Genomic DNA, 23,942 nt, shown 5'->3' on the forward strand with positions numbered 1-23,942 from the left:
GATAAATCCACAACAGCCATAGGCACATCTTCAACACAAGAGGAGTCCACTCGTTTTCGACCTCTACCTGGTTGAACACCAAGATGTCCTTTTCACTTCAGATTTTACAATCATTTTGCAGACAGCACAAACAGTCATAGGTCCACGTCTTATGCGCTTCTGACGCCAGAATTCTCTGATAGCCGCAGCTGCATTGTTGCTGTTCTGATAGTACAGCTTCACTAATAGCGCCTTTTCCAGCAACGTTGTTGGCATTGCTGCTGTAGTGCAGGCAAACATCTACTGTATGATTTTGAAGAGACTGCTTTGCTTTTATTCAGTACAGTAGAGCTGAGTAGTGGGACTGTGGCAATAACTTATGATTATGCAAATAATGCAAGTTATTTGCATAATCGTAACTAAGATAGTTACACGCCTCACAGTGACAAATTTTGTAACTAATTTTTTTTTTCCCAATAAATAGCAAGCACCTTCTTTATTGTACCTGTTGTCCAAATTTTTCTTCAGTACATAGGGATATTTAATTTTAACAACCGTATATTTACTTGTTCCGCAATGACTCCCAGCAGTCTTTGAAATTCCCTGAATTACTTACAGCTCAAATAAATTTAAAGATGAATTGGTGGATAAATTTTTAGAATGGGCTGCAAATAAAGTGAGTAGTTTTTTTTTTTTTTTATGTTGGTTGATGCTGTATAAGCTTAGTTCCTTGCATTATTTTGCCACTAATAATATTAATACTAAATTCTTTTCTTTCTTTACATTTCTCTTTCCAATCAAGGTTCATAAAAAACATCAGCAGCAGTAGTGATCACCTGCAGATGATGGATTTCAAAATCAGTTTTGAAATGCATCATCCAAGTTTGGTTCACACTGCCCTTTTGGGGGGAACAAGTAGTTTAGATTCATTTTGAAAATATACAACTGACTCTGGGATATCAAAATTCTAACATTGTGAAACTGTTTTAGCATTAGTTGCCTCTCTGAAATTTAACTCAGCTAGAATGAAGAAAACTGTTTAATCCCGCAATCATTCCTCTAATCTTCATGGTGATATGACTGATTTATTAAAAAATCATTAAAACTTGCCACCCACGATCCCATAATTTTGAAACACTATGTATTACCACACTTAAAATTAAATTCTTGAATGTCATTGTTAGTTTTCCTCTGATAAGAAGCCTTGTGATTAATTAACCTGGCAGACCCCCCCCCCCCCTTTTTTTTTTTTTTTTGCTATATGTAGTACTGCCTGCCCTGACAGGTTTTAGACTGGAAACTTTGAAAGAAAAAAAAAAAAAAATTTTGAATCGTGCTAGGATGTACTTATGCTTGACCTTTTACCAACAGATTGAAAATTATTAATTTTATTTATAACTTTAATATTTAAAATTTTGTAAAGTTCATATTCATTAGTGCTTGAATCTTCACATTCTCTTAGTTATTTCTGTCTGAATGCAAACTGAGTTATTTCTCTCTGAATGTCAGAGAATGCAAACTGAAAGTTTACTCAAATAGCAGTTAAACAGTGAAATTAAAACTAATAATTTGTGTTCTGTGGAAGGGTACACTTCATAAATCGAAAGATTTATTACCAAAATTAGCCAATTAGAAACATTTTAATAGTATAATAAAATCACACTTTAAAGGCATTTCCCCCCCACCCCAATTTTCTTTTCGCCAATGGACAATGTCAAATCGCATAACGATTTCATAATTTTTTTACTCACCTATCAATTTGCATATATGTCCAAATTGATTTAACAAATATAAAAATCTGTTACATTTAAAAATATATTTGTTAAATAAAATGTGTTAAATCCAGAAGAAAATGTACTTTTTACTCGTTCTCTGCAATCAAATATTTAGTTATTTCCTTTTCAAAGTTAATATTTTGCTTAAAGGAAAAACATTTTAAATCAAATTGAGTTGAAAGGAAAAATTGAGTGAAAATGCAAGTAGACCGAATGAAAAGGGTATCAACGATTTTTATTTTAGTGATCATCCACGGTCTAAAAATAATGATTTTTATATCGAGCCTGAGACGCCAATTGCAGCATAATTATCGCCAGAAAATCTTAGACTGAAGACCTGTTCTTTTGCTCTAATTGAGCCAGCTGTATAAATTTTGTCAAATTGCAAACAATGTAATTGAATGCTCTAGTAACTTGCTAAATTTTTTATTACAGCATTCCCCTGTGAGTGTATTGTTTCGATTTTCCTAACTTTATACGAACTTACTATTTACTAACGGGAAGGATACTAGATATCAGCTTCCTCCTTGCCAGTTAATTCAACTATGTAAATCCCCTGGCCATATTTCTGGCCGTGGAGGGAACTTTGTTGTTTGTATTTATAACCTTGACAATAAAGATTTATTTACATACAGTATTGCACAGCAGTGCGGTACCACTCAGTGATACAATCTCTCAACTTGGAGAGTACGACACTCTGAGGGTTCATATATTTGATTATTTTGAATTTAAGCAATTTGATGAGTAACTTTTATTTATACTCAACCAAAAACAATTGCTATTCATAGCAATTGTTTTTATTACAAAGCAGTGCGCTAAATAATGCAATATTCCAGAGCATTGCATTTCTTCGGAATATTGCATAAATTAAGCAATACTTATTTTTAAAATTACCCCAAAATCATCCTTTTATATTTGATAAATACAGTTAAGTATATCTTATTTGCAACAATAACTTTAGGAGCAGCATCCGTTTTATATAATTCTAGCATATTCACCATTACTACACTTTATTCGTCATTACTGCAGTTTTGTACTAATGCTACTCCTACTGTTAAATTTTATCTTTTGATAACAAAAAATTTTGTTCATTAATTAAACATGTTTCTACTCTAATATTTCTTTTATATATCAAGCTACGTTCTAATTTTTGCTCTTCTCTATTATATATACTAACGTTTATAGTAACTCTAAATAATATTTCGTTTTACAGTATCATAACACTGTTTGTATCTCCACTTGTAATAAGAACAAATCAATGTTTCCTAGAAATCAATTTCTGAACAAGATCTGCTGCCATGCATCACGTGAACAAAGACACATGCGTGTCATCCTATTGCTTTTCTGCCATTGGCTCTCTCCATAATTTCGTTTGATCGAGAATGTTCCACATACTGCGTCATGACTGGAGGGTTACTGTACTATATAAGGAAAACCGAGGGTATGGCGCTCTCTTTAACAGTGCCTGTCCGTTGTTAGGTCCAGTTTTATTAGCCGTTAAAGGAATTCTCCTAACTAAAGTAAGGTAATGAGTAAATATGTTGTCGATTTGTTTATAAGTAAATTTTATATTTTAATTAATGTACATTTTCTCATATTAATAACTTATTGAATTTAATTTACTATTTTAATTGATCTGGAGAAATGCCATATCGCTGAAAAGCATTCTGAGAATAATAGGGGAGAGGACTTAAAAAAAAAAAAAAAAAAATGTAATGTTCTTTCTGTTTTTATTATATTTAAATAAGGAGAAAAACTTGGCACAATCAGGTTTAATGTTTGTCTGTATATTAATGGCAAGCTAGTGAAAATAAATGGAATTTTTATGTTAAACCAAATTGTTCTTATTTTTTCATATTTTCATATAAAACCAAATCAAATTTTTTAAAAGTATTGAGAAACCTTTATCCTCTTTTTAAAAGATGATTTCAATAAATCATACCAGTAATCCTGGAGAGTTAAGTGAAATAAAATAATTCTTGTATGGTTGAACAATGGCCGGAACCCGCGCTTCAACAAGCGGTGAGGTACCTTTGTGTAGACGTACGAATCAAGATTATGGTTAAGATCCCCCTCTACTCTCACAATTTGCGGGAAATTGGAAAGCTTTTATCAAAGTTTAAATTGTTCCTGTAACAAATTTATAATATTGTGTTTTTCTTTTATATGGAGGTTTTTTGTTTTTTTTAATGAATAGGAAATGTAAATAATTACGGCCCGAGATTGTGCTTGATCCAACTTTGGACTTTCAAGCAGCATAAAATAAGTTCTTCCACCTCTCTAAAATGGCGCCTTTTCCGCTAACTGAACTAGTGCTCCTGCCATTCACAATGACGTACGTGCAATTAAATATTTTCCTGTTTCCGTTATATAAGATAGTTGAAAAGGTTCATTAACGCATAACTGAGATGAGTTTCTGAGGTTATTTTATTTGGCGTTAGTCCATTTTGGTGGAAATAAGCAAATACTGGGTGCTACCAACAAATAAACCTATGGTGTAAGGGTTTTTATTTGGGTTGATCTTTATAGGTGGGTTTCTAATGTGCTTAGGAAAGTGGTTAAAATCCATTATTTGGGTACCACTTGTCTATGCGCAGTGGTCGTAGAACGGAGGTAGAGCTCTGTGATTGGGTTATTATTGTGAAGGTGTTTTTTCTTTGTTTCGTCGAGGAACTAGGCACAGTGGATAGTTGCTCAATTCCTTCCAGCGCCTTCACTTTCAGGATATGAAACTAGCGCGGCGATCTGAGGCCATCAAAACTCAGAAATAACGCGCATGTCCAACGCTAATAAAGTTGCTACCACGTGGTTGCTTTTATATCTCGAGTTCTAGTGTTCGTTGAACGTAGAAATTGTTTTTACTATTGTTATAGTTATTTGTGTATTTTTCTATTATAATTATCTGCTGTCATGCAGAGAAATAAGTGTTTCGTGTGCAATAAATGTGGCTGCGATTGTACTCATTTCCGAAAGAACGTTTAAGGTAATTTATCGGAATCCATAGAATCGGGAAATGAAATGTAACAAAAAAAAACTGAATAGCTAATTAGTAACACGTGATTATTAATTCTTTTGAGTTGGTGTTCGTTGAACGTAGCAATTTTGTTTTACATAGTTTTTTTTTTTTTAACTATTATAATTATCTGCTGACATCATGCACAGAAATAAGTGTTTCGTTTGGGATCTATCTGGAGTTCGATTGTACCGATTTCGGAAAGAGCATTAGTAGAGGCATATGATGCAAGAAAGCAAGCTTATGCAGCATCAGCCAAAAAAACCCCTTCCACTTCACCCCTCCGTTCGTTCGAAATACCTGTCCAGCTGAGCCTTAAATTTATTTAGGCTAGCAACTTCCACAACAAGGGATGGAAGTCTGTTCCACCAACAAACTACCCGCTGGCTAAAGGCAAATTTCCGCACATCTATCCTTCATCTGTCTTTCCTCAATTTAAATTTATGTCCTCTCAGGTGATTATTCTGAGCAAGAGGCAGAATCCCATCAGCATTGAGCATGCTCAACCCATTCAAGGCTTTATACACCTGTCAGATCACCTTGCCAGTGCCTAGTCTCCAGACACTGTAATTTGCAAAACTTAAGCCTTTCTTTGTAAGAGAACCCTTTGTTCCATTCACTAATCTTGTTGCCCTTCTCTGTACTCGTTCCAGCAGCTCCTTCTTGAAATGAGGCCTCCAGACCTGTATACAGTACTCAAGGTGTGGCCTGACCATTGCCTTATACAGGGAATAATCACCTCCTTATCCCAGCCAGAAAAATTCCTGTATATCATTGATAAGACACCATGAGCTACTCTTGCAGCCCATCTGCACTGCTCAGAGAACTTCATATCTGCCTGCACAATTACCCCAAGGTTCTTTTCATTCTCTACCACTGTCAGTGTAGAAACACAGTTGATACGTTGCTCTGGGGTTGCAGTTTCCCGTATGTGGTACTTTACATTTGTCAATGTTAAACTTCATTTGCCACCTTTCCAGATCCTGTTGCAGCAGAATAGTGTCCTTAACAACCCTGCCAACCTTTGTATTGTCTGCAAACTTGGACTTTAAGCTTGATATACCATCATCAATATTATTTATAAATACAGAAAACAATAATGGACCCAACACTGAACTCTGAGGGACTCCACTAATAACATTAGTCCACGATGAGCAGTGTCCCTTAATTACCACTGTCTTCTCTCCCTCAACCACCCCTTTAACCCTAGCAGCAACTTTCCTCCAATGCCACAGTGCTCCAATTTGTGCAGCAGTCTTCCATGTGCAGCAGTATCAAAAGCCTTTCTAAGATCCAACTATATAATATCAAAGTTATTCCCTGCATCCAGTTATTTTGCAACTGCATCATAATATCCAATCAAATTGGCCGGGCAAGACTTCCCCTTAACAAAACCATGCTGTGTCCGAGCTATAACTGAAGTCTAGTCTAGATGATCCTGCAGTGCTTCTTTAGAATAGAAGTTAAACTCACAGTTCTATAATTACTTTTGTCAGTCTTTGATCCTCCTTTGTGAATTGGGGTCACATTTGCACATTTCCAGTCTATGGGTACCTCCCCTGAGTCAAAGAAAGCTCTCATAATTATGGCTAAGGGTTTGCTTACTTCCTTTGCTGCATCCTTTAATATAACTGGATAGATCCCATCCACCCCAGGTGCCTTGTGTTTATCTTCAACAATTTCTCCTCCACTTTCCTCTCAGTTATTACAAGATTATCTAGCTTACTGCCAGAGTTTAATACACCTCTGGCATTTCCCTTGCTGAAAACTCCATGTGTGAATGTCGATGCAAAATATTCATTTAGTTTGTTAGCTACCTGAGCAGGATCATCAACAATTGAACCATCGATATCAAGTGGACCAATCTGATTCATCCCCTCCTAGAGTTTACATAAGCAAAGAACTCTTTGCTGTTTTTCTTTGCACCCTTTGCCAAAGATTTCTCGTAATCTGCCTTTGCCTGCCTAACTTCCTCTGTAACTTGGTTACAGATCAACATATCTATCATAGGCTTCTGTGTCATGTGTTAATTTATGTATCCCATGCAATTTTCTTTTCTGCCATATGTCTCATTAGTTCATCTGACATCCATTTAGACCTAAACCTTGAATAGTATTTCTTAGTTGGTATGTAAAGCCTAGTAGCTTGCAAGATAAGTTCTTCGTAGCATCCATGTTTAATTTGACTTGTACACACGTATCTGTCTGAAATATGTAGAGGCCATGCCATCTTAGACTATAGGAGAAATTAGATAGTATGAATCAGAGCTGTAATACTCAAATGTTCTACGTTGATTTTCTTCTTTCTAAAATAAGAGGAGTTTAATTTTTTTAATTGTGTTAAATTGGTTTTTAATCATTTATTTTTTACTCTAATGTAAGTTTTCGGTTTTTTCGTTTTAATTTTTGGAGAGTATCACATGGAAGTGTTCCACGTACTATATTGAGGTAAACTCCTTATTATTTTACAACTATAGGAGAAAGGAACTGGGGTAGAGATTCAGAAATGGGTACCCCTTTCAAAATGGTGGTGAGGAGGAGCGGAAGCTGTGATTGACAGGTTTTACTCTGCCCACTCACGGCATTCCCCTCCCCTCCTCTCCTTGGATGGCAATTGACACAGCAACAAATATTGGCTGCTGAAAACAGGATAAATCCAATAAATTAAAAAATTCATTCAAGTTACAAAAATGCACACTTTGAGATCACATTGTCATGTGACATTGGAATAAGTCGGATAGATAGAGCTGAGAAGGGGAGAAGGTAATTTAAAAGAATTTCGTAAAAGAAAAAAAGGCAAATGAGCAGTTTAAAATTAAACAGGCTTTTTTGTATCGGCTGCTGCCCCCTAACCCCTTTTTTTTTTTTTTTTTTCCCCCACAAAATTGGAGATTGAGCATTAAGAACGATAACTGCTTATGCAATGAACACAGAAACAAAGGCCTTTTTTTATATATTTTGGTGGGGTGCTGCCAGTGGCATAAAGGCATTTTTCCCCGTACAAAATTGGGGATGAAAAAGAAAAGTAACAGAAAATCGACAATAAAAAAAATGCACGTTAAACGAGCATTTTTTGTTCGAAACTTAAACTTCAAGTAAGTCTAATATCTTCTCAAACTCCAATCCTAATACCTCGTATTTGGAGTTTTTATATAAAAAAAAATTCTCATCTGTCCTGTTTCTTTTTATACATTTGATTTTAGGAGTAAAAAAAAAAAACTGCTTGCAAGCATGCATTGATCCAAACAAAGTAGCCATTTTCATGGCATTTATCTTTTAGTGGAAAATTTTCAGATGGGAAAGAAAGCCTTATCGAATTCAAATAGTTTATTTTTGCATCTATATAGTTATTTTTGAATCGTATTTTGGCTTGAAGATCAATTTCAAGTTAATTGCGATTGTAGTTTTCAGCCCTAGAAGTAAATGGGTTCTCAAACAAACTCATGGGACATTTATATCAGAATGTACTTTCAAACTTGTCAAAAAGTAATTGTAATGATGAAAGGCAACAATTCTTTGGAAATGTTTGTCCTTTAGCTCAGTACAACGTTCGAAGTGAACTAAATTTAAATTGTCTTGCTCAACTGGAATTTAAATAATAGCAACTTGTTCTGAAATCATTTGATGTCACCACACAAATCAGACCAATCTTACTTTCTTTTCCCTTGTAGTTTTAAATTAAGAGCATTTAAATTACTAGAAATGTAAGTATGAATTGCAAGATCAAACAGCCACATTAATGCCATGTGAAATTTACAGTTGAAATAACCACATTCATAAAGTGTTGGAGATCCAATACTATTCCATAAAGAGCTTCTTGATGCACAATGCAGTTAATAATTCCAATCTGAGTTTCAGCTCTGATATCTATCATTTTCTTGGTTATTCTGTCCATAAGCCCAATGTTTTTATCAATCATATTTTTTGCACCGCCAGTTGACTCCTACCAGGTTTTTAATATTCAATCCTAATTTTTCAATAGATTGGCAAAGATTTTCACCTCTAGTTCCGTGCATACTCTGTAGATCAGCTAAATCTTCAGCTGGTACAAAATTATCATTAATTTCACGTATGAAGTTGAGGAGTTGGGCTGTCACTTACATCAGTATTGCCATCCAGTGCCACACAAATTTCATTTGTTTTGTTTTCTAAAAGTTGTTTGAACAAATTCTTTCCAATACTTCTACTCTTCGTGTAATTAGTTTGTAAAGACAAACTAATGTCTTGTTTCTACGGACAAATTTCTTCCCCAACTTTTAACAAACAGCACTTTAAATTCACCATTGAACGGTTTACTTTCAAAAGCGATAGAATGTGCAGTTTGTTAACTGACACGTTCAGCAGAAATTTCTTGACTGATACATTTTCTGTATGTTTTGTTTTCTTAATTAGTTTTGTAACTTTGAACACTTCTTTTTTTGCAGCACTCCTTTATGTTGAGCATAAGATTTATGATTGGAATCATCAGTTTTATATTCTTTAAAAACTGTCTCCTGACAGACTAAACATACTGCTTTTTTGTGGTAATTAATGAAGAAAGTCTCCAGTCCACCTTGGATCAAAAATACAACACGCCAAATTGATTCTCCCCTTTTGAAACATTTAAAGAAAGATAATTAAATCAATGCAATGAGCAAGCTGTATCAAAATACATAACTGTATTTAGCATACATGTGATTGCACTGAATCACATGTACTTGTTTGATACAGTTGAGCTAGACGCTTGCTTGCCTGTACACGCCATGGAGATAGATGCTGTTTTAGTTTGCTTTCCGTGCGGGCCTTATAAAAAATTATTCACTGGCCTGCGGGGCTGTAGGTTGGACACCACTGATGCATGGCATAAAGGTCTAACTTCTAAATAAGCTTTGTCAACTTTTTGTAGTTGGGTATCCAGTTTTCTGACTGCTAACTGTGGGTAATGGTAGATGGCTGTCTTCTAACTTCTACTGATGCTGGTATTCCCCATGGTTTAGTCATTTCTCTCTAGCTTTTCCTCTTGTATATTAATAACCTTGCATTGACTAGAAATACTATCCATAGTTTTGCTGATGGTAGCACATTGCATTCCACCTTCCAGTTTGAGAAACCTTGTCCTGCAAAAATAGCTTCAACTTATTGAATATCCACTGCTAGTTCCTTAAATGCTGATCTCCAGTGGGGCAAATTTGACTTTATTTTAATCCTAAAACTCTGACTATTTTTTTTCTCTTGCTGCCAGCATTACTTTAAAAAAAAAAAAGCTGTTTGCACTACAAATGGCAAATCTGCCCTACAATGAAATATCATTTCCACATCTGGGGAGTGCCCCCAAAACCTCTGAGGCTTCTAGATTCCATTCAAAAGAGGGCAGTTAGGTTAATGACTTGTCTCTACCACATGTTTCATAGATGTTCTGTTTCTGCTGCATGCCTTTTCTATAGATACTTCCATGGTTGCTGGTCTTCTGAATTGGCTTCTATAATTCCCACTCTTTCAAAGCAGTCTGAACATATGCCACAACCAATCAACATCTTTTACTCCAACTTACTCACAGAACCAACTTCTCTTCCTCATTTATTCATTCAACTTCCTGATTTCTCGTACAACCATCCTTCATATGTATTTCCTGAAAATTCCAATCTACTGAAGTTCCAAGTCTAATGTTAACAAATCTTTCACCTTCAAACAATGACCTGTACTCTTACAGGTAGCTTTTTTTTTTTTTTTCACAACAGTTCAGTTTCTGAAGGAACTGTCACAACTAAAATGTAAGTCAATGAGTTAATTTCAGGCCACTGAAAATTGACATAAGTAATATTAAAGCTCTGAAATGAATGTGAAAACTATTTTTTGAATATAAATCAATTAAATGTAATTCAGTATAAAATAACCGAACTAAATAGAATTACATATTGTACATTTACTTTGATATATTCGAAGCCCGGACCAAAAGTTTGAAGTGCCTCCATAAGGCCCCTGCATTGATCTGTTTTGACAGTGAAGTACTGCAGAGATTTTACTTCTGATGTTCCTGGTTGAGGATAATCCCTTTTATTGAACAAAGCATGCAGTGTTGACTATTTCCCATTGGGGAGGCCCTTATTGAGGGTCTCCATGGCTGAGAGGATGCATTGTAGATTGCTTGTATTCATAGATTTTAGGAGGCTCTTAAATCTTTCTCCTCCTGTTGGCTTAGTTCTTTAGACAATTTTTCAAAGTCTTCATTGAAAAGATGCTGTCCATGGTTATCTTCAGCTGTAACCTTGTCCAATCCTGCCTCTTGTGCAAGCCTGCTAATGTGTTCAGTGTTCTCCAATAAGGTTGTGAAGTCATGCATAAATTGTGGGAGAAGTTTGTACCACATTCCATTCAAATAGTTCACTGACACTGACACTTCCTCCCAAGCTGTGTTGGTGTTATTAAATGCATACAAGTGCCAATAATCCTTGATAGTCTTGTTTAACCTGTCCAAAACTCCATTTCTGTCAGGGTTTGACAGAGTTAAAGGTTGCTAGGCTTTATAGGTTGCTATTATCTTTACCCCTTGGCCAATTAGATGGAAAACTGAAATGGTGTTTGTGGCAATGTAAACAACATTGATGTCCAGAGATGTTTTGACTTCAGCAAGGTTTGCAGGATGGGCAGGGGCATTGGCCAAGAGAAGCCATGGCTGGTAACTTTCTCTTGACAAAAAAGAAACAGTGTACAAAAATGTGTACCAATCAAAGAACATTTCTTGTGTAACCCTACTCCTGTTCCATTTCCAGTAGACAGGCAACATGGCTTGCCCTTGAGAGCATGTAGTGTCTGTGAATGGTACACCAACATTTGTTTTAATTTATACCCTTCTGTACAATTGCAGGACATGCTGCAGCTGCTTTGCCACTTAATTTCACACAGTTGCATTTTGAGATTTAAATTGCATGAACCATCCCTTGCTACCAAAAAAGTCTCATACCCCCCCTTTTTTCTTCAAAAATTTACTTTGCCATATCAGTAATAACAGCTTGTTAATGGAATATATATATTTTTTTATTATTATTTGTCATCCACCTACAATGGCAGCTTTTCTATTTTTTCCAAAAGCTTGCTTTTACTATATAACTCACTTGTGTTGCACTTACTATAATATGTGCATTGACTTTTATTTTATTGGCATTTTTCATTATGGTACTTGCACTCAATGGAGGCAATTCCATACTTCTACACACATTAGGATGTATCTGACCATATTAAATTACCTCCTTGTTTTTTCTTTCTTTGACACGATAGATCTAAGTGACTTAGTGCCATTCTTACATTCATTTGGCTTTACAGCACTCCTACTAGACATGGCTGCTCTTAAGTTAATTTAATCAATTTTTAATATAGTGGCCCAACAAGCAAACTGAATGTTCCCTCTTGTCTCTGGCCACCTCATCCTTGACTGGCTTAGATCAGGGGTCAGCAACCTTTTTTGAGTGAAGTGTCATTTTGATCTCTTTTTAAAAAAGAATCCTTAGCTCAATTGGGGGAGAGGGAGATTTTTAAGGAATGGAATAGTGGAAAGGTTTTTTATTAAATATTAGTATATTTTGAAATTTACTAAACAAAAAACCTAACAAACATCCAGTTAGGTACGAATTAATGTGACTTTTGCTGCTGACTTCTTGAGTGAGTCAACATCAGGTGAGTATGCTGTAATTTTCATTGTTAAAGATGCTGAGAGATTTGCATTAAGATGTTTCTTGATTTATTTTTAATATAAACTGTAGTTAATGTTTGAAAACATTTGCCAACAGAAATATGTCAAACAAAAAAACTCCAAATGTAAATATTTTCAAATTTATATACTTGTCCAGTAAGCTACTCCACACATCGAACACAATTTGGTCTTGCTTTTTCAACTCCACAATCACTGTCCATTTGTGTAGAACTGCAAGGGCAGCCTTTTTGCCTCTCCAAATTTTCAGTTTTAAGCATTTGTCTTGCACTCCACATTTATTTTTAAGCCTTAACTCCATTTTAAATTGTGCTTCGTGTGGGCCAAAAGTTAGAGCTGCAGGTTGCCAATTCCTAGCTTAGATGATAAAGGGATGGCTCTCATCTCTGATTGACTGTGCTGTTTTTACATTATATCTGGTATTTATATTTGCACACTTTGAAATTTTTTGTCATGCTTTGAACTTTACCGTGCTAACTGGAACTTGCTTTGAAGTTCAGATCTCCATTTCATTTTGTGAAAACTTTTCACATAATGAGGGACCAGATACTGTCCAGCAGATTGCTATTGGGGGAAAAAACCCACATGTAGACAACCTCTAACTTAGATTTTTCCCTAACTGCTAAATTTGCCACCCTTGTTGATGAGATGATTAGAGCATTTTGTAATGCTTCCATTATTTTTATTTGTCTGAGATTGTTGATGTGACAACTCCATATTTCTCAGCCAAAAACATTCCAATTCGCCCTTTTTGAGACCTAAATTATTTTAGTTTGGTCTTAACTTCAGCACAGGTTTTAGTTTTGGTGACATCAGTATTAATATTTTTTATAAATTGCAATCAAAAATGCCCACTCACAAAATGAACAAGTGCATTGGCTAGCCATGCTGAGAAGATAAATTTTAGAAAGTTGAATTGGTACATGTCATACTGCTGCATGTACTTCCACTACTTAACTACTTCACAATGCTTGTGAAACACTATCCCACATTTTTCTCTATAATGTATTATGTATTTGACCTGTGCAATCCAGATACTAGTTTACTCTCGTTTAAAACTCTTTAATTAATCCTGGAAGTGATTTAAATAGTATCATATACATTCAAAGCTCTTTATAGCAACCCTTTTTTTTTTTTTTACGGCTTGTGTATTGGTCTTCTGGCCAATTTCTTAACATAATGCTACTTTATGAACAATCTATATAAACAGTTTTTTTTCTCATTCCCTTGGTAGAGCTTGATAGAACTTAGACTGTATATAATTTAATTTTTGATACATTTATATAATCCAAAATAGTTGCATGTGCAACTTATTTTCACACATTTAATGGTCTTTTGAATTGGAAAATGGAAGAGAATGTGAGACTGACTTTATTTTATGTTTTAAGTTTTAACTTTTAAAAAGTTTTTATAAAACTTGGCAATAAGCATTATAATCAATAAGAAAATATTGGCATTGTTCAAGCAGGACTTAATTTTCCTAAAAATTAATAAGAACCTGCTCCTGTTAGGTCAGTCTTTCTACTAATTGGGTCAATTGCCTGATTAAGAGTTGCACACATCTGTGTGCATACACCATAATCTAATTATATTTAGAGGACAACTCCAAAACTTGTGAAAAATAAGTGATGTACTATACATCTAAACCAAGCATCATTCAATACTTCAAGACCTGTTGTAGGGCTCTTGAAGTCGCATATGGTGCAAAAGTAATTTTGTTAGTGATTGACAGAGTATTGTATTAGTGCTCTGTTTTCTACTGACATATAATACTTTGTTTGTTACTTTTTGTTCACTGCTTCTAAATATTGCTAATCCACATACTGAACTTGATCTGTGCTGAATACAGATTTTATACCATATTCAATTATTTGTTAGATTTTGAACAGAAAAATAGAATTTGAGTTAGTAAAATGTCAAACTATAACACAGGTCATATACTACACTTGGAACTGTAACAGGGCAGTGTAATGCATATACATGTAATTCTCATAAAACACAATAGTTAGGTTCTTGTAAAGTCATGTAGTGCAAAAGTAGTAGTAGTGGCATGTGATGCAAGAAAGCAAGTGTATGAGCTTATGCAGCATCAGCCAACAAAAAAAAAAAAAAATCGCACCATTCCCTCCAAATGCCTGTCCAGTTCCTCCTTAAATTTATTCAACCTATCAACTTCCACAACGACAGATGGAAGTTTGTTCCAACAATTAACCACCTGCTGGCTAAAGGCAAATTTCTGCACATCTGTAATTCTGTCCTTTCTTAATTTGAATTTATGCCTCCTTAGGTTTGTAATCTGAACAAGTGGAAGGATCAGCGTGCTCAACCCATTCAAGGCCTTATACACCTCAATCAGATAACCGCGCAGGTGCCTAGTCTCCAGCCACTGCAATTTGCATCCCTTCATTCCCCTCACCAATCTTGTTGCCCTTCTCTGTACACAAGTAAATCTACATCTTTCCTAAAATGAGGCCTCCAGACCTGTATGCAGTACTAAAGGTGTGGCCTGACCATTGCCTTATACAGTAGGAAAATCACCTTTTCCCTGCTAGCAAAATTCCTATATATCATTGACAAAACCCCATGACCTGCCCTGGCAGCCTTGTCTGCATTGCTCAAAAAATCTGCCTGCACAATTACTCCCAGGTCTTTCATTTTCTACAACCTTAGTGTAGTACCACACAGTTGGTACATTTCTCTGGGGTTACTGATAACCATATGCCATACTTCGCATTTGTCAAGGTTAAACTTCAGTTGCCACTTGTTAGCCCATCTGCCCAAATTATCTAGATCCTGTTGCAGTAGGACACTGTCATTAATGACCCTGCCAACCTTTGTATCATCTGCAAACTTTCTGAGACCACTGTACTCACCTTTTATGGAAGCAAAAATGGTAAGTAAATCCCACATCAGTACACTGTGATTACTGCCACCTAGTGGTTCCTTTATCTGCAAATTCTTAATACACAAATGATCACTGCTGATAACCAGATCAAGAGTATTACTCTCTGGTTGTCTCTCGAACATGCTGCTGCAGAAAACAATCATCCAATAAATCCACAAAAGTCTGACTAATGTGTGAGTGACCAATCCACAAGTTCCAGTCAGTATCTGGGAAGTTAAAATCCCCCATTATAAGACATTCCGATTTACTAGCCCACTCTATTTCTCTGTACAATTGTTCATTGTACTCATTCGAGTCATTAGGCCTATAACACACTCCTACTCTTATTTTTGCTTTCGCAGTACTTATATCACACCAAACTGACTCAACAGTGCACTGTTCATCTATATCAACTGGGTGCACTTTTGATTTTGTTTTTCTTAATTAACAGCATAACACCTCTCTTTCTGTACACATTGTATTTGCCAAATTCCAGTTCTGCATCACTTATATCCATGTGACACCATGTCTCTGCTATCCCAACAATATCCACCTTTGATGTCTTGACCAACACTTCAAATTATACAGGACTTAAGAACCAGTACACCCTACCTGTTCCAAAAGCTAACAAAAATAAATTTTTTTATAAAATGCTATTTTTTTTTTTTTATTAAAAATAGTATTAATTGAACAAACTGTGATACATATGACAGTTAATGTACTTTTATTTACTTTCTTCCTTTTCATTGCTGCCAAGCACAATCAAATGAGAATTTCTGTTTGCAGAATATCTTCATCTTCTGAACTTTCCATTGCAGCATCTAGATTTTGTGTATCTTCTGCTCTTTAAAGAATTGGTAATCTGGGATTGTTTGCTTTTGCTTGATAGATCTCTGTACGTTGCATGGTATGGAGCCAAACATTAGCATTAGTAGAGGCATTTGATGCAAGAAAGCAAGCTTATGCAGCATCAGCCAAAAAAAAAAAAATTCTACTTCACCCATCTGTTTGCTCAAAATACCTGTCCAGCTGAGCCCTAAACTTATTTAGGCTATCAACTTCCACGACAAGGGATGGAAGTCTGTTCCACCAACCAACTACCTGCTGGCTAAAGGCAAATTTCTGCACATCTATCCTACATCTGTCTTTCCTCAATCTGATAATTTATGCCTTCTCAGGTGATCTTCTGACCAAGAGGTAGAATCCCATCAGCATTGAGCATGCTCAAACCATTCAACACTTTATACACCTCTATCAGATCACCTTGCCGGTGTCTAGTTTCCAGACACTAATTTGCAAAACTTGAGCCTTTCTTAGTAAGAGCAACCCTTTGTTCCATTCACTAATCTTGTTGCCTTTCTCTATACTCATTCCAGCAGCTCTACATCCTTCTTGAAATGAGGCCTCCAGACCTGCATACAGTACTCAAGGTGTGGCCTGACCATTGCCTTATACAGGAGAATAATCACCTCCTTATCCCTGCTAGAAAAATTCCTGTATATCATTGACAAGACACCATGAGTTAGCACTGCTCAGAGAACTTCATATCTGCCTGCACAATTACTCCCAGGTCCTTTTCATTCTCTGTCACTGTCAGTGTAGTACAACAGAGTTGTACTACACTGACACTACACTGTAGTACTTTAAATTTGTCAATGTTAAACTTCATTTGCCACCTCTCAGCCCTTAACCTTTCTTATCTGCTTAACCTTTCCAGATTCTGTTGCAGCAGCATAGTGTCAGTAGTGTCCTTGACAACCCTGCAAACTTGGACATTAAGCTTGATATAACATCAATATCATTTATAAATACATAAAACAATAAGTCCCCCAACACTGAGTCCTTAGGGACTCCACTGATAACATTAGTCCACAATGAGCAGTGTCCATTGATTACCACTGTCTCCTCCCCCAACCACCCCTTTATCCATAGCAGCAATTTGCCTCCAATGCCACACTGCTCCAATTTATGCAGCAGTCTTCCATGTGCAACAGTATCAAAAGCCTTTCTAAGATCCAAATATATAATATTAAAGTTATTCCCTACATCCAGTTCTTTTGTGACTAATTGTATCCAAATTGGTCAGGCAAGACTTCCCCTTAGCAAAACCATGCTGTGTCCAAGCTATAACTGAAGTCTTGTCTAGATGATCCTGCAGTGCTTCTTTAATCAGTGCCTCCATTAATTTTCCTGGAACAGAAGTTAAGCTCACAGGTCTATAATTACTTGTGTCAGCCTTTGATCCTCCTTTGTGAATTGGGTCACATTTGCACATCTCCAGTCTGTGGGTTCCTCCCCCGAGTCCAAGGAAGCTCTCATAATTATGGCTAAGGGTTTGCTTACTTCCTTTGCTGCCTCCTTTAATATAACTGGATAGATCCCATCCACCCCAGGTGCCTTTCTTGTGTTTATCTTCAACAATTTCTCCTCCACTTTCCTCTCAGTTATTACAAGATTATCTAGCTTACTGCCAGAGTTGAATACCCTTCTGGCATTCCCCTCGCTGAATAACTCCTCATGTGTGAATGTCGATGCAAAATATTCATCTAGTTTGTTAGCTACCTGAGCAGGATCATCAACACTTGACCCATCGGTATCAAGTGGACCAATCTGATTCATCCCCTTCCTTCTAGAGTTTACATAAGTAAAACTCTTTGCTGTGTTTCTTTGCTTCCCTTGCCAAAGATTTCTTGTAATCTGCCTTTGCCTGCCTAACCTCTTTTGTAACTTGGTTACAGATCAACTTATATCTATCATAGGCTTCTGTGTCACATGTTAATTTATGTATCCCATGCATTTTTCTTCTCTGCCATATGTCTCATTAGTTCATCTGACATTCATTTAGGCCTAAACCTTGAACAGTATTTCTTAGTTGGTATGTAAAGCCCAGTAGCATTCCAAGATAAGTTCTTTGAATGCTTCCCATTTTGAATTTGCTGTTGGTAACATCATCAGTTGGTCCCACTGTATAGAATTTAAATACTGTGTCAGTCCATCGTAGTCACCTTTACGAAAGCAATAACCCTTCCCTTTACCCCTAAAGGTAGATACCTCTTTGAGCGTGTCAGCAGTTTAAGTTTTTACAAGCCATTAAAATATATACACATATATAAATTGGATCATTTAATTTTAAACTTATACTGCCTTATATATATAAATAACAACTTGACGAGGTAACCTTTTTAAAGGTTACCAGAATTATCTTTGTTGATATTTTAATATTTTCTTGGCGCAGTATAACTTCAGCCGTTTTTGCACAAATAAAATCAAACTCAAAACCTCTTTGAGTAAATCCCACTTCAGCACACTGTGATCACTTCCACCTAGTGGTTCATTTATCCTGCAGATTCTTAATGCATGAAGAATCACTACTGATAATCAAATCAAGAGTATTACTTCCTCTAGTTGCTTCCCGAACATTCTGATGTAGAAAACAATCATCCAATAAATCCACAAAAGCCTTGCTAGTGTGTGAGTGACCAGCCCCCGAATTCCAGTCAATATGTGGGAAATTAAAATCCCCCCATTATAAGACTCTGTAATCCCCCATTATAAGTCATTAGGCCTACAGCACACTCCTACTCAATTTTGATCTCCCAATGCTTAAGTCACACCAAACTGACTAGACACGTCACTGTCCGGTGACGTCGACTGGCTTCACTTCCTTGGATTTAGTTTCTTTCCTATCCTGTCCATCCTTTCTGTAGACATTGTACTCCCCAAATTCCAGTTCTGCATTCCTTATATCTGTGTGACACCACGTCTCTGATATCCCAACAATATCTGCCTTTGAAGTTTTGAGCAATACCTCATTCATCAAATTTATTTACTAAACTCCTAGCACTGGTGTACACGCAAATATACAGGCACCTGTTTCTATTCTTAGGGTAGCTAAGAATAGAAGCCTTTCAGAGACTGCTGGGAATCATTGGAGTACAAGTAAACAAATGGTTCCCAGCAGTCTCTGAGATATCCTGAATCTTGTTTTTCAGGCTTCTGTTCATTCCAATAGAAGCAGTGCAAGAATCTCTCACCTCTGCCAGTGGCTACTGTTAATCTACTAGTCTTTGTCTCCCCCCCCCCCAAGCTATCAGTTTTCCGACCCACCTAACACTACCACGATAGCATCAGCAATATTCTTGCACCCTTTCTATTTAAGTGTATCCCATCCCTGTAGAAGCAGTATCTCTTGTTAACAAGTACAGTCCAGGCTGGAAAAAATTCTACCCCTTGAGCCTTGCACAATCTTTCCAGGGCCAAATTGATTAACAAGGCTCTCATCATATACTCCCTTCTATCGTGTCTGGGCAGAATTGCAGACACTTTCCAATTCAACTTTGACTGAAAGGAACAGGATCTGCATTTGAAAAATAGATTCTAATTGCTTTCCCATATGGTTTTTAGTGTAAAATTCAGAATTTCTGTGCTCTCATCCTCTGAATTGATATTTGGTTTACCTCTGCCATTTCCACCAAATCTGCTTTGCCATTCTTTTTCTACCAGTAATTCTTGAATGTTGTCAGTCTTATCAAACCTTGCTTTCCTACTGGCTTCCATCAAGGGAATCGGTAAGTTCCATCTTACTGATTCCCTTGACTTTTACTTCTTTGAGCAGTAAAGCTGATACAATCCACAATTGATAAATGTTTCCATCACTTCAATGATTCAGAACCAATTTTTTCCAAAATCTATTGTAGCAGTTTTCTCATGTAATTAGTTTCAAAGGGAAATAAACGTTTTGAATGACTTAAATCTTTTGTATGGCCTGGTGTGTTACCCAATAGTATTAACTTTAAAATCTAGTTACCATTATAAATTGACAGTTACTCAAATTATGCCCAAGTTCCTTGGCATAATTTAGGGCTATGAATTTAATTCACAACAAAAATTATTCCAATATGGTTCTTAAGAACAGTCTAGTAATACATGCTTGGAAAAACTTAAACAATCAAAGACTGATATAACCATACATCAAAAACTGCATGCTTTTGAAGTCAATATTTTGGTCCCAAGAACAAGTTCAATAGCACAGAACCTAACATGGGAGAATTTCCAACAAAATAAAATGCAGGGATATTTTTTGTCTTTTTATCCAGACAAAAGAAAATGTTGAAAAATTACACCCAACATAATCACAGGGTTTTTTTCTCACACAAGCTCAAAAATACCATGTCATGCAAGGTTTGCTGCAATTCTCTAACCGTGTTATATAAGTACAGTGCTATGCGAGGATTGGTGCAGTTTATCAATGTGCTGTGTTATACAGGGGTTTCCTGTAATGTTTGATAGTGATCAAATAATACATGTTGCAGCATCACTACATTAAACTAATGTATTTAAATGCAGTAACACTGTACCATTTATGCAGCAATAAATTGTAGTATTCTCAATTAAATTGAATTTGGACAGAAAACATGCCTCAGCAGCAAAGGGCTCCAAGTAGGAGTTCTGCAGCTTAGGGACTGCTTCTACAGGGATGGGATACCCTTAAATAGGGTACAGGTGATGCTAATGAGGCAGTGTTGGTGGATCAAAAACTTGATAGCCTTGAGTTAGAGAGAATACAAGAGTATTCAGCAGTCCTGGGCTTGAACCTGGGTCACTCAAGGCATGTGTACTTATACATTGGCACCCCTGACCACGAAAAATGTTTAACAGTAGCTAAAACTACTTCTGTATTTAGAAAGAAGTTTGCACATTTAATAAACTTTATGGGTCACCTGACAGGTGTAGTGTGACCACTCTCCGGTTAAGATAGCTTATATTGCGATTTGAAATTGGTTGTTATTAATTTCAGCTTTAATACAGAGATGTGATGAATTCTGCAATCACTGGATCAATTTCCTTTAGAATCTGCAGCTTTTGCTTGCTCTGGAGATGTAAAAGCTTCTCTTAATGTGGCTTTCATATGTTGTCATTTAAAGATAGAGATAACCAATTAACTTCATAAAAAAATGTATTTTAGTAATAAAATCAAGTTTATTTTCAAAAAACTGAATGAAGATTTGAAATATTGCATAGTCGGGTCTGTGATTGTTAAATGTTTAGTCTGCTTGACCCAAGGCAAAAGCATGCCAGCACTTATTCCTTAAGTAGTTTTTTTTAACTACTCCTGTGTGATGCTGATCTTGCAATTTGAGGTTAGCCAAGAGTAGTTGAATTTCCTGAACACTTTTTTCCCCCCTCCCTTCTCTAGAAGAGAATTTAATTACACGGCTTTCTATTTAGACAAGCATATGGATCCCTTTGCTGAGCAAATAAAGCTATAGATACTATGAACCATGGATGCTTCAAATCTGGCAAATGAAATCTATTGACCTTAGCTACTTGTGGAATCTTCAGAGAAATCAAATTTTTGTTAGTTTTGTCTGTGCACAGATAAATTCAATAAAAAATTGCTTGCTATGTATATAAAGTGCTTAGCATCAGCTTGAGGCTCTAGCCCTAAATGCGCCTTAGTCTAAAATTGCTTGCTTAATTCCTTCATGGTTCTCATTGATCCACCTGATTTCATGTAGTAGCTGTTTGTGACAGCTACTATGAGTATTTCCTCTACTAGGCAACAGTACTGAGACTTGCAGTTCTTGATTTATCCTTTAGACCTCACTTGTTTTCTGATTTCAGCCAAATAATTAATTTGTATATTAGTTTAAAAGATTGTAATAATTACTGCTTTCTCTGTAAACTTTAAATTATATTAACTTGTTTCTCTCTCCATGTAGAGATGGCAAAAACACCAGCTGTTGGTATTGATTTAGGAACCACATATTCCTGTGTTGGAGTATTTCAGCATGGAAAGGTAGAAATAATTGCCAATGATCAAGGAAACAGGACAACTCCAAGCTATGTTGCATTCACTGATACAGAAAGATTAATTGGTGATGCAGCAAAAAACCAAGTTGCTATGAATCCAAGTAACACTGTATTTGGTAAGTATTCTTTAAGCTTAATTTGAAGATTGATTAACTGGACAAATGAAAAATAAAAGCATACTATTACTGAACTTTGGAAACAACTTTTATTCCATTCTTTGGTGACTGAAGATATTCTAGTGCAGGGGTGGGCAACTTAATTTCTGATGTGATCTACATTTTTCTTTAAAATGTGCCGTAATCTATCATCTCAAGAATTTCATTGCACATGGTTGAAAAATGTTTACAAATTTTAAAACTAAATAAACTTCAGAATTATTTTAAATTCGTACGTGTGATAAGGCCAACCGTAAGGAATCTTTTGTATGTAAGAGTAGTGAGGTGTTTTTTTTTTTTTTCTCAAATATGAAACAGCTGATTCATGTAGATATGTGGAACCAAAGCAGGAATTTAAAAGTTCACTGCAATTTTTTTACATTTGAGTACTTTTCTCTGTAAACATTTCCACAAGTCTTTTTCTGATGATCTCACTTAGAAATATTGTTTTGCATGTGATAAAATTTCATTTAAGTAATATTTTCTCCATGTGAAAAACTCAGCTTTTTATTTCATATCAAAGTTACATTAAATGGATAAGAAATATTGAACAGTGTCTTCAATTGTTTTAAAATCACATCTGAAATGGTTTCAAAATCGTCCACAACTTTCAATTTCAGAAACAAGTTTCTCACTTAAATTTATAAACAGGATATTTTTGCAAATGATCTTACATATTTGAGGCACCTCCGTAGCTAGGTGGGAAGGAGCAGCAGCAGTGCGTAGCACATGTTTCTTGATTAGACCGGGGTTTGAGCCCGTCACTACCAAATATGGAGGATGCGGAAAGGTCAGGAATGACCACTGCATATTCACGGAGTAATATGGCCTTGGTTGCTAATGCTCCTAAAAACCAAACAACTTACATATTTGCAAAATGTGTTGTGTTTTTGTTTTTGCCAAGTGTTTTGCCATTGCCAAAAATTGATATTTATACAGGGTGTTTCAGTTAAACGTTTCAGAACTTCTAAGAGGGGTAGGGTACATCCTGACAACTCTAAATCATATAGCAATGTGGGGTCGGAAATGCTTTCCTGAAGCGGTGTTGTACACAGAAGCACCATAAAAAGAAAAGAGACCGTAAGTGAGAAATCGTTTTAATAATACATGAAAAGAAGCAAAAGGTACATGGATTAAAGTAAGTGTTCGAAGTTTCTTCAACCTCGTATTGCTTTCGCACAGTGGTACCTTGGAAAATGTGCTACAAATCCCCTTTTTCCTGCTGAAGTGTTGTTTTCCGATGAGGCATCCTTCACAAGGGAAGGAATTTTCAACACGCATAACGGGCGGCCGAGAACCCGCATGCAATACGACGTCGTGCAGCACAGATTTGATTTTCGGTCAATGTATGGGCCGGTATTATGGGAGATCACCTCATCGGACCTTACCTGTTACCGTGTCGTCTAACCGGACCTATCTACTTGATCTTTCTGCAGCAAGTATTGCCACAACTTTTGAGAGATGAACAGATTTCTGCATCGACGCAACAGACAATGTGGTTCCAACATGATGGAGCCCCTGCCCATTATAGCGGAGATGTTCGTAACTACCTGGATGTCACATTTGGTCAACAGTGGATCGGACGTGGTGGTCCCGTGCGTTGGCCTGCTCGGTCACCCGACCTATCATGTCTTGATTTT

At 36.1% G+C, this 23,942-nt stretch overlaps 1 protein-coding gene across 2 annotated transcripts in view; it reads left to right on the top strand.

Moving 5' to 3' along the window:
* Positions 1-3,153: 3,153 nt before the first annotated feature.
* The window catches only part of LOC150075265 (heat shock 70 kDa protein cognate 4), a 39,588-nt gene continuing 18,799 nt past the window's right edge, over positions 3,154-23,942 (top strand). The window contains exons 1-2 of one of the 2 annotated variants that reach the window (XM_090388805.1): positions 3,154-3,274; positions 22,057-22,263. In XM_090388805.1, the coding sequence (XP_090244931.1) occupies positions 22,059-22,263 (205 nt within the window). In that variant the 5' untranslated portion in view covers positions 3,154-3,274; positions 22,057-22,058. Of the gene's footprint in view, positions 3,280-22,056; positions 22,264-23,942 lie in introns of both variants that reach the window. The other variant, XM_090388806.1, reaches the window with a different exon arrangement.

Source organism: Mastigoproctus giganteus, chromosome 14 (assembly GCF_048544385.1).
Source record: "Mastigoproctus giganteus isolate SK-2022 chromosome 14, ASM4854438v1, whole genome shotgun sequence".
Classification (NCBI taxonomy): domain Eukaryota; kingdom Metazoa; phylum Arthropoda; class Arachnida; order Uropygi; family Thelyphonidae; genus Mastigoproctus; species Mastigoproctus giganteus.